The 12877-nt window shown below is 33.5% G+C and overlaps 1 protein-coding gene across 3 annotated transcripts in view; it reads right to left on the bottom strand.

The window, feature by feature from the left end:
* The window catches only part of slc4a11 (solute carrier family 4 member 11), a 403848-nt gene that overhangs the window by 38450 nt on the left and 352521 nt on the right, over nucleotides 1-12877 (bottom strand). For all 3 annotated transcript variants that reach the window (XM_030126744.1, XM_030126745.1, XM_030126746.1), the window contains one exon: nucleotides 5503-5668. In XM_030126744.1, the coding sequence (XP_029982604.1) occupies nucleotides 5503-5668 (166 nt within the window). The remainder of the gene's footprint in view (nucleotides 1-5502; nucleotides 5669-12877) is intronic.

The following is a 12877-nucleotide window of genomic DNA, read 5'->3' as shown; positions in this document are numbered from 1 at the left end:
CTGTTCTTTTAATGTTTTGTTTTTGCAAAACAAATTAATTACGAACACTTTGATGTATAATTTTTGACTTACACTTTACTTAGAGCCAGCAGATACTGCTCGTAAGTCATCATACTTGTGTTATATTATAATCAGTCATCAGTCATCCTGAAACTTATTATTGATGTTTATAAGGACTTATTCAGTTTCAGAAACTATGTCAGAGCAGTTCTCTGTGTCTTTGTAAGTGGCTAGAGTTATGATGGTTATAATGTGTTACGTAACCCAGGACTTGAGATTCTTCCTACAAACATTTGTCACTTTGGTTTGGATGTATAAAACATAATGAAAGCTGAATTTATAATACATTATGCCTACACTTATAATACTTTATTAACCTTGGTATAAGTTGTTGTACATGATCGTAAACTGTTGTAATGACTTTTATAATGCATTATAAATGCATTATAATGTCTTATGAATGTGCGCTTAATGCATTATGAACTAGACCTTCAAGTAAAGTGTTACCTTTTTTTTTAAAAAACACATATCTTTTTTAAGGTTTTAACACAATACATATCTTTTCTGACATGAATTAGTAATACTGTGTGGGTCTCCCTTGAGCATAAACCACCAGAACCCCCCGCCCCCCCCAAGACTAGACCACCTCTGAATTTTTTGAAACAGCAGTGAAAGTAAATAACGAAATAATAAACGTGTCCCAATACTTTTTTTTTTAAACACATATCTTTTTTAAGGTTTTAACACAATACATATCTTTTCTGACATGAATTAGTAATATATTGTGTGGGTCTCCCTTGAGCATAACCCCCCCCAAGACTAGACCACCTCTGAATTTTTGAAACAGCAGTTAAAGTAAATAACGAAATAATAAACGTGTCCCAATACGTTTTTTTTTTTTTTTTTTAACACATATCTTTTTTAAGGTTTTAACACAATACATATCTTTTCTGACATGAATTAGTAATACTGTGTGGGTCTCCCTTGAGCATAAACCACCAGAACCCCCCGCCCCCCCAAGACTAGACCACCTCTGAATTTTTGAAACAGCAGTTAAAGTAAATAACGAAATAATAAACGTGTCCCAATACGTTTTTTTTTTCTTTTTTTAACACATATCTTTTTTAAGGTTTTAACACAATACATATCTTTTCTGACATGAATTGGTAATATTGTGTGGGTCTCCCTTGAGCATAAACAACGAGAACCTCCTGTCCCCCCCAAGACTAGACCACCTCTGAATTTTTTGAAACAGCAGTGAAAGTAAATAACGAAATAATAAACGTGTCCCAATACTTTTGTCCACTTTTAGTGTATCTGACATCCTCACAAACCCTGTGTTCTAATACTGTACAAAGCCTGGTTAGAAATGACATATTCTTAGATTATTCCAAAAGAAATAAGAAATTCGTGTACATCCCAGAATGTTGAATATTCTTACATCCTGGGTGTATCTGCTGCGGAGGGATAACACCGATTAGCAGCTGCAGTGTGTCACACCGACTTAACCTTGAGCATGACATTGACAGTAGCGTGCTTTAAATCGACGCGAGTAAAGGCAGATTTCATTAGTTATTAGACAGTTACACTCAAATACATCTTTTTAATCGGTATGCATGAAAATGATGCGCGGCTATTTGCATAATGGCGATAAACACCAAAAGCAATAAATGAGCACAAATAGAAAAACAAACACAATCAAAGCATGTGACGCATAAAACGGCAAAGCGAAGGAAAGTGAAGGTTAAAAACAGCAAACGGCGTTGATCAAACGTATTTTGATGTTTCCGTCACCAGCAAATAAAGTCTTTAAGTGTAAATTGTTAAAAAGAGATCAATACTCTTGAAGATGCGCGGCTGCTATTTGGCTCCTGGTGATTTTAATTCCCTTTTTCGGAACAGACATCCAATTAATTCCTGCACCACAAACATAAAAGATAAGGTTCGGCCGTCCCTCATCGTAGATTTTTACTGTAGGGCTCCTCGATGGTACATCTATGAGGGAAGAATAAGCTCTAAATTAGTCCCTCCAATGCAAATATGGAACAAAAGGGGACAAGTTCAGCGTCGTGTTTTGGCTCTGAGGCTTCTTCAGAGTTCCCTGACTGTGACAATTTGACTCAGATGTCAAATTTATGGCTCAGTTAATCTGCTCTCCCTAACAAACCGGCAAATATCGGGTTGCAGCTGATCTCCAAGTAGGGCCCGTGGATCCCCAAAGGTCCTCGGTGGCTTTTTTGAAGGGTCACGGGTTGAGTTTATGTCTGTAATTAGAACCAACATGCTGAGAAAACGCGTAGATTATTATTCTGATCCCTGCTGACAGCCGCATAATCGTCATCCTGTCCAGAGCGTAGGAAGAGATGAAAACATGCACAAAGTTAGATGTGCTTGAAACTGACCAGAGGTGGCAAAAGTCGTCCACACATTCTGTCTTCTGGGGTAAGTAGAAGGACTGATTCACCCTCTAAACTTCAGTACGAGTGAAAAAGTTCTGAATCTGGAATGAATTTAACTCATAAAAACCCAAACAGCCACTGGTAACCACAAGCATCTACTGATCTAAGCTGTTTAATACCTGTCGATCCTTTAATTCTATCAATACATGGAAATAATTGGTGTAAAATACAGTTTGTCGTCTTTTCATGGTCATCAGATATGACCTATTTAGATGTTCAGAGGCTCCGTAGTTACCATGGAAACGCTGTCATCTTCTACAACACAGGTGTCAAACATGCGGCCCGGGGGCCAAAACTGGCCCGCCAAAGATTCCAATACGGCCCGTGGGATGAATTTGCAAAGTCCAAGTTAGGGTATCGATCTCAAAAATAATATAATAACCTATAAATAATGACAACACCAATTTTTTTCTCTTTGATTTAGTGCAAAAAACATTAAGTTACGAAAACGTTAATTAACAAATTATCTTTTAATGATAACATGTGAATAACTTGAACAAAATGAAGAAAATTAAGTGCAATTTTAACAATTTTCTGCCTGTTACTAAATGTTTTGTGCATATGTATAAATGATAAGTCGAGGCATAATATTGATAAAATTGTACTTTTATTTCTTAACAAATTCTGTTTTTTTCCAGCTATTCACATCGTTTTTGTTTGGATAGTTTGTAAATGTAAATATTGGCATAATTGAACGTTATTTTTTGCACTAAAACAATTTGGAGTTGTCATTATTTATTGGCTATCATGCTATTCTTTTACTGGTCCGGCCCACTTCAGATTAAATTGGACTGAATGTGGCCCCCAGAAGAAAATGAGTTTGACACCCCTGTTCTACAACATTGATTCACCAGTAAAACCCATGGTGTAGGATCAATGACAGGAGTCGGTTCTGTAACTAGCACATAAAAATTTGCCTAATGGAAAAATGACAATTTCGCCAAAACTTTTGTTTTTCGATTAAAAGTTTTTGAGCTGGCAAGAGGTGGTTTTTCGGGCGTAGCGCAACTGGTAAATCAAGTAAAAGTGCAATGGAAAGACCTTTTTCCACAACTAGAGTCACGTGAATAAAAAAAATAAGGATGTTGGTGGATGCTACAACAAGCAAAGAAGAAGAGTTTTAAAAGAAACATGTCGCGGTGTGTGTGGACATAACAGGAAACCCAATCATTTTTTAATTTAGTACAGGATAGAGGGGTAATATATAATAAATGAACACAGTAGTCGCTTTTCCATTGACCCTCAAATTGCGCAAATATAACTTGCGCATAAAAATTTACCTAACGGAAAAACGACAATTTTGCCAAAAGTCTCATTTTTCCATTAAAAGTTTTTGCGCTGGCAAGAGGTGGTTTCTCGAGTGTAGCGCAAATGGTATATCACACAAAACTGCAATGGAAAAACCTTTTTTCGCAACTACAGTCAGGTGAATTAAAAAAACGGATGTTGACGGACGTTACAACAAGCGAAGAAGAAACATGTCGCTGTATGTGTGGACACACCGGGAAACCCAATCACTTTTTAATTTAGTATGAGATAGAGGGGTAATATATAATAATAATGAATATATCAACGCGAATCAACATGGTATTTACGTTCATCTCAATGTTTATGGAATGACTTCTCGTGTCATCTCGCGATAATAAATAAACAAATCATCGTATTTGTGATTTAATGGAAACTGCGAAATTACGCACTTCTGTTTTTTTGACATTTAGTAAATATCAGTAAAGTTTTGCGCAGATGTCCAATGGAAAAACCACAAGTGCATGGAGACACTTGGTTTATGTTCAGTAATTGACATGTTCTGCTGAAAAAGGAACTTTTTATCTAGTTTTCTCTGTTTCTGATACTATGAAACACAACTTTAATCTGAGCTTTTATGAACATCTACATGATCAGTGAATTAAATATGGAAAAATACATGATTTTCAATTTAAAAAATGCAAAATACAGATAAAGTAATGTAATAAATAATGTAACTAGAAGCACTCGGAGAGCGCAGACCTCCACCAAGGCTGATCAGTGGGCCCCCCCGTGGGCCCCCCCGCCCCCGAATACCACCAAAATTTAATCATTTCTTCCTTATCCCATTTCCAACAAACCCTGAAAATTTCATCCAAATCTGTCCATAACTTTTTGAGTTATGTTGCACACTAACGGACAGACAAACAAACAAACAAACAAACAAACCCTGGCAAAAACATAACCTCCTTGGCGGAGGTAATAATAAATGGCGATAAATCACTTATGAAAGGTTAAATTGAGGGAAAAATTCATTTGGGAGCTGCCACAAAAGTAGCACTGGGTCTTTATGGGTTAAGGTGAAATGTAAAAGGCCTCGGTGATGTCAATAATCATCAGGATAAATACCAAATTTTTGTTTTTCTCAACTTTAATGGATGATTTATTTTTGGTTAGACATGACAAACACTTCAAAAAATGTCTGAAATCTAGCAGCAGAACATTCAGAATGACTACGTTTACTGATAAAATGTATTTTAGTATTAGAGTATAGAAAATAAACATAACGTGCTGCGTACTTTTAATCCCCCTCGGCCAAATATAGTGTACGATTCTGTTGAAAGTTACTGCCCTATAATTTAGATTAGACTGTCTTTGTGTAAAACTTATTACATACATATTTATATTTGAAAGTACTGCACAAGGTCATTTAACCTTGAAAAAGTAGGTCAAGGTCACCTATTATTAACTATTTTTGGCTTCTGCTCCATGCCAAGATGCATCCACAGTATAAATTTGGTTCAGATGTGTCGATGCATTCTTCAGATAATGCGATTATGTCGTTGAATGGACAGACAAACGACAAAATAATTACAATACTCCTCAGCCGAGACATAAAAATAATTGATAATCCTCCTCAAATGCATTAATATTAAAACCTGCTGAAAATGTACACAACAAACTTTGAGTGTTTGTGTTAAAATATTGGGAATAAAATAAAAAAAGGTCAGGTAACGACACTTAAAAGCAGCAGTAACGTATGGTAATGCAGTATTTGTAATTGGCGATCGGCCTTTACCTGTTTTCTGGAGCGTTGGTCAGAGACACAACGATGTTCTGGTCGATGAAGATGAGGAGCGCCAGGAGGAAGCCGAGGCCCATGGCGCTGACCACGTTCATGGCCGACAGGCGCTCGAACGGAGCCACTTTAAAGATGGGTCGGTTGTGAACTTTAAAGACTGGAACTGTTCGAAAGGGACAGAAATGTTTATTTATACACGTTAATAATCTAATGCAATGTGTGTTTACATCATAACATGAAGTAACTGTTGTATTAGAAATGTCTGTTTATAATAGTGACTGAGAAGTATATGTTAACCCTTTCATGCATACTGGTCACTACAGTGGACAGCTATTGTTCTCTTGTTAAATTCATGGGTTTTGTTGTTTAAGTTTCATATCATCCAACACAGTGGACACTTAATGCCTCATCCCATACACTGTAATTCACACCATTACTGTAACTTTGCTGTTCTTGATAAACCTGATCTGCAGTAATATGTTTTAGTGTAAATCAATTGTTAATTGTTATAAAACTATTAATAAAAGTTGTCTTAATCAAAAAGTTTTTTTTTTTTTTTTTTTTGCATATTATCTCCATGAAGTGAGTAATAACTAGTATTAGAGTATGTTGAAATGTGAGAAAATATCAGCTACATGAAAAATGTTATTATTTCATAGTTTTCACACAGTATATCACTTTCTGATGATGGGTTTTAAATACATGTTTCTTTGCTTCAAAAATTAAATGCATGGTGTTCAGATGAGTGGACATTTTTGTAACTCCATGAAAAATAAGTTCTTAAAAAAAAAAAAAAAAAAATTCAATCGCATCGTTTTTTCATGCCTAAAGAGGAATAAAAACAGTAAAAAAAAAAAAAAAAATTATCGACTAATTAATTCATGCATGAAAGGGTTAAATAGAATAAAATTAAGAACAAAAACTGAAAAATGCCTCAGAAACTAAAATAAAATACAACTGCAGATAAGACATAAAGCTACTGTAAACATACGACGAGTACGTACAGTCACATACATGTACATCTGCACTCAGCTCGTTAGCATTAGCCGTTAGCTTGTACGCTGCAGCTAAACATGAGCGATAAAATAAAAAAAAAACACCAATACTGACCAAATAATGAAGTCTTAGCTCTTAAAAACAATCGCTCGCAATTTTTATCTGAGAGATTTTAAGTTTGTTTTGTATGGAAGCCTGTGTGTGGTGGTGGTCTCTGTATTTTACCCATACAGTACCTAGCATTAGTATTAGCAGTTAGCATTAGCACCTTAGGAGCCATTGATGAAGCTCAGGGACTGTCTCCAGATGTTCATTGGTAATTATAGAACACTGATAAAGTTGATATTTTCTTTTACTTTATACCACAGACTATATGTAAACCTCAAAACAAGAAAGATGCATTTACAAGAATAAAATAGCTTTGCACATTGTGAAACCTTATGGGAAATAATTTACTACCTTTTTAAACTTAGATAAAATTGTGCTTTTCTCCATAATACCTAAAAAGCTCAAATGAACACAAAAATAAATAAAAAATTGTCACCTCCCAATAACAAAAGTAAAAATAAAACTACTACTTACGCAGTTAAAACGACACAAAAACCAAATATACTGTAAAAGACTATAAAAATAGTTTATTAAATTAGACTAAATACAGTCAAATATGGCTGCTTCTACGAAACTGCTCCCTAAAAGCAGGACAGAGGGACTAAAAATTCAAACAAGATATAGACTAATGCAAGTTTGGAAGCATTTTGGGTCTATTTTAAAAATATTTACTGAGATAGAAGAGAAACAAATTTTCAGATAAAACATTTTATATTATTTTATATTATATTTAATACAAAAATCTGCATGTAACACGGTCAAAAAGACATGTAAATTACGCGTCACTATTTTTTCAAATATGTTTGTATTCTTTCACAGGCACATTCTGGGAATTGAAGTAAATATGTAAGGCAGGGTGTTTCACAAAAATGACCGCTGTTGCAAAATCACTTGCGATTTATTTGTGTTTAAATGGGCAGGTTCTGCATGTAACACCAGTGGACACGATGGGTTATACACGAAACCTGGAATGAGACTGAGATTCATGAAAAACTCACATGTCTGGATTAGAAAAACCGCCAGGATCATCAAATTTAACACAGTGTCTTTATTTATAGTCTATATAAGACCATTTACAGCCATGTTTCAGATGTAATGCACTCACACCTATAGGTAGTTTTTCATGTCCGGATTTTGCTCCTATTTTTGGTCCAAATATTTTATTAAAAATTCATTAATTTTGGGATGGCTCAGAGCAAGAGTATAATTTTTTTTGCATTTATCTGATGTCATCATTAGGTACATCCTGGGGGGAAATATGTCTAAATTTGTCTTTTATTTTTGAACAAAGTGCCAGACACCAGAATAAACCCAGTTTCATGGACACAAAACACCGAGTTATTGAAGGTAAAGAACGAGGATATTCTTCAGTGGCCAAGTCAGTCAGAGGAAACAGAACAGTTATTATTTACATTCCATTGTCTTGATTTTTGGATCATTTCTGTTTTGTTTGGATTGTTGACTGGGGGGTACTGATCAATAAGGGTATCAGTAAAATAATCCACATCCCTAAGACTGGAAAATTTGTTTAATTGCTTTATTGTAATATTTGCCTAATGTCGCTAATTTGCATCATAGCTATTATATGTGCTATACTGACATATAACATATAATGTGTTTTTTAAATGTAATTATATATACATTTGGGCAGTAAGGAGTTAAACAGTTGATGCAATATTTTTGTTTAACCCACTGGTTCCCAACCTTTTTTGGCTCACGACCCCATTTTAACTTCACAAATTTCTGGCGACCTCAGACATTCAAAATGGAGACTTTTTTTTTTTTTTTTTTGCAAAAATTAATTTGTTTTTGATCATATAATAGTTTGCTGTACTATGTTGCAAATAAACATTAATTTTACATGACATTTAGTCTATATAATGTATATTATTATGGACGGAAGGCAGAAAAGCCAGGTGTAGATTACTGCAGTTACTACAGTCAGTCCAGCTTGGATTTACAAGGCTGACAATTAATACTGAACAAAGAACTCAAACTATGAATTATGAAAGAGCTGCAGCATCTGAAACTGACCACAATGAACATTTGACAGATAAACAGAACCACAGCGCTTCAGTTTCAGCTTCACAGTTTGTCATGTCTTTTATGCATTGTGATTGTCTCTGTCAACTCACCATATATTTTTTATTTGTAAGTTTTTTTTTTTTGTATTTTTATCAATTACTAGAAATTTTAGGCGACCCCATTTGAATTCCAGGTGACCCCACAGTTGAAAAACACTGCTTTAGATACTAAATATTACAGACAAAACTGTCGATTTGAGACTGACCTTAACTTTAATTGTGTTTTAATTAGTTTTGAGCTGGAAGCATTTGAACATTTGACAGATAAACAGAACCACAGTGCTTCAGTTTCACACTCACAGTTCGTCATGTCTTTTATGGATTGGGATTGTCTCTCTCAACTCAGCATATATTTTTTATTTGTAAGTTGGGTTTTTTTTGTATTTTTATCAATTACTAGAAATTTTAGGCAACCCCATTTGAATTCCAGGCGACCCCACAGTTGAAAAACACTGCTTTAGATACTAAATATTACAGACAAAACTGTCGATTTGAGACTGACCTTAACTTTAATTGTGTTTTAGTTAGTTTTGAGCTGGAAGCATTTGAAAGATAAACAGAACCCCAGGTGCTTCCGTTTCAGCTTCACAGTTTGTCATGTCTTTTATGAATTGAGATTGTCTCTGTCAACTCAACATATATTTTTTATTTGTAAGTTTTTTTTGTATTTTTATCAATTACTAGAAATTTTAGGCAACCCCATTTGAATTCCAGGCGACCCCACAGTTGAAAAACACTGCTTTAGATACTAAATATTACAGACAAAACTTTGTCGATTTGAGACTGACCTTAACTTTAATTGTTTTAATTAGTTTTGAGCTGGAAGCATTTGAACATTTGACAGATCAACAGAACCACAGTGCTTCAGTTTCAGCTTCACAGTTTGTCATGTCTTTTATGGATTGGGATTGTCTCTGTCAACTCACCATATATTTTTTATCAGTAACTTTTTTCTTTTTTTTTTTTTTTTTTAATTTTTTTCTCAATTACTACAAATTTCAGGGTTCCAAGGTTGAAAAACACTAATTTGAGCCCTTGACTTAAAGCTGAAAATCCAAATTGTATCTTGGTTGCTTCATTTCAACTCTATTACTGTGTTAAACAGAGGAAAAAATATATATATATATGTGTCACTGTCCACATATCTGGACCTGACTGTAAATCCAAAACTCCAAAAACAGAAGAAAACTGTTCTGGTGTCGTGACGACTCATGCTTTTACACTAACTACCATTCTCTCCGAGCAGCTGTTAATTTCTTTCAAACACTGGCATCTTTTTATGGACTGCTTGTCCTCAAATGCTGCTGAATCAAGTGCATTTGGTTACATTTAGGGAGAAATGACAATACAATAATGGGTCTATTGACTTATTGTCTCTGGGGGTAAAAAGAAGAGAAAATTGGCCGGGCACATTAAATCTAAATTCACTTGAGGTTTTTGGCGCTCGTCTCCGTTTCTGCGTCCACCCCTGGAGAACAGCTGCTGCCTTGGCGACGATGAATGGAGGCTCCAAATGACGCTGAACAATAAGGGGATAAAAACTGAAAATCTCCAGCGTGTCTTGGCCTGCGCCTTGATTAAAGAGCAGAAAATACAATAAAAGGCGGCAAATAAGGTCGCCCTCGCAGTTAGACAGCCTGTGAAGATGCAAACAGGAAATAAGTCAGGACCCTTAGGCAGGTTCGGAGACCTCGAAAATATAATTGCCGCCAAATAATGTGTCACTAAACGACGGCTGACGACCGGCCGCGAACGGCGTTTTCTCTGATGATAATGACGCGATCCTCAAAAATCCTTACGTAACCCAACACTTTGCAATTCATAAGTCATTTAAGAGCGAAGACAAAAACAAGGGCCTGATCTAAAATTAAATAAACCCCACTAAGTGCAGAGTTTAAATAGATAATACCGTGCATCAAAGTTAAACATTTATGGATAAAAACAATAACTGAAACTTGTCTTTTTTTTGTTTGTTTGTTTGTTTTTGGTGGATGTGAAATCTATCTTCCACATTTTTCCGCTTGATGATACAAACATCTTTTAAAGTCTTTTTTTTTTTTTTTTTTTTTTTTTTTTTTTTGTGGGTGTTTGATCATCTGCTAAGAAATCTCCTGCCACCAAATAATACTCCCCCCGTGCGACAACCGGCCACTAACAGCTTTTTCGCAGCTGTTTTCTCTGATGATAATGACGCGATCGGGAGAAATCCTTATGTAACTGAACACTTTGCAATTCATAAGTCCACATCTTTAAGAACAGAGGCACAAAAATAAAGGCCTGGTGTTAAATTAAAGAAGCCTCATGTGAGTACACAGATAAAATAATTAATACTAGGTTATTCAAGGTTATTATTGAATGAAACAAAAATTGAACTTTGAAAATTAAGTGTTACTTAATCATGATAAGATATAAGTAAAGTGAAACCCATCCTCCAATTTCATCATCGTTTATATTTTTCTTTCATGGATGGTTATTCAAGTGTACAAAAAATAACAAAAATTGAATAAAAACGGGACAAAATCAAAAGTAGTTAAGAAAAAAACTGCTTTAAAGAGTAAAAAGCAAAATAAAAATGAAAAATGCAACTAATAATCCAGTCATTTAAGGTTAATATTAAATGAAAAGGGTGAAAATTAAGTGTTGTATCCCTGGGAAAATAAATATTAAAATTACAGAGGAACAGTTATTAAATCTATCCTCCAATTTCAACATCATTTATATTTTTTTTTCATGGATGGTTATTAAAGTGTAATAAGTGAATTTTTTTTATACGCACTATGTTTTCTGACCCTCCAATAAATAAAAAAAGACCAAAAATAATAAAAATTGAATAAAAACTGGACAAAATCAAACGTAGTAAAGAAAAAAACCTGTTTTAAAGAGCAAAAAGCAAAAAAAAAAAAATTAAAAATGCAACTAATAATCCAATCATTTAAGGTTATTATTGAATGAAAAGTGTGAAAATTAAGTGTTATTTAATCATTATAAGATAAAAGTAAAGCAAATTGGTTATAAAGTCCATTGTCCAATTTCATCATCATTTATATTTTTCTATTATGGATGGTTATTAAAGTGTAATAAGTGAATATGTTTTATACACACCATGTTTTCTGACCCTCAAAAAAAAAAAAAAAAGACAAAAAATGACAACAAATCGATTAAAAACTGGACAAAATGAAAAGCAGCAAAGAAAAAAACTGCATTAAAGAGTAAAAGCATAATAAAAACTTAAAATGTAACCAATAATCCAGTCAATTCAGGTTATTATTGAATGAAGAGTGTGAAAATTAAGTGTTATTTAATCATTATAAGATAGAAGTAAAGTGAACTGGCTGTAAAATCCATCCTCCAATTTCATCATTTATATTTTTCTTTCACGGATGGTTATTAAAGTGTAATAAGTGAATATGTTTTATACGCACTATTTTTTCTGACCCTCAAATAAATTAAAAAAAGACAAAAAATTACAAAAATTTAATAAAAACTGGAAAAAAATCAAAGGTAGTAAAGAAAAAAAATGCCTTAAAGGATAAAAAGCTAAATCAAAATGAAAAATGCAACCAATAATCTAATCATATTATTGAATGAAAAGTGTGAAAATTAAGTGTTATTTAATCATTATAAGATAAAAGTAAAGTGAATTGGCTGTAAAATCCATCCTCCAATTTCATCATCATTTATATTTTTCTATCATGGATGGTTATTAAAGTGTAATAAGTGAATATTTTTACATGTACCATGTTTTCTGACCCTAAAATTAAAAAAAGACAAAAAATAACAAAAAAATTGAATAAAAACTGGCCAAAATCATAAGTAGTAAAGAAAAAAAACTGTTTTAAAGAGTAAAAAGCAAAATAAAAATTTTAAATGCAACCAATAATCCAGTCAATTCAGGCTATTATTGCATGAAAAGTGGGAAAATTAAGTGGGAAAGTAAATAAATTGAAATTACAGAGGAATGCTTATTAAATCTATCCTCCGATTTCATTGTCTTTTATTTCTTTCTGTTATTAAACTGTCATAAGTCATGTTTTTGTTATACATACCATGTTTGGAGACCTTTAAATTACAAAAAAAGTAAAAAAAAATAAAAAAATAATAAAAAAAAGCAATTAATTAGATAAAAACTGAACAAAATTGAAAAAAGTAAAGAAAAATCGGCTTGAAAAAGTAATTAAAGCTAA

The sequence above is a fragment of the Sphaeramia orbicularis genome, chromosome 22, assembly GCF_902148855.1.
Source record: "Sphaeramia orbicularis chromosome 22, fSphaOr1.1, whole genome shotgun sequence".
NCBI classification, from domain to species: Eukaryota; Metazoa; Chordata; class Actinopteri; order Kurtiformes; family Apogonidae; genus Sphaeramia; species Sphaeramia orbicularis.
The sequence above is the reverse complement of the archived record's forward strand: the minus strand, read 5'-3'. Positions and strand labels throughout refer to the sequence as shown.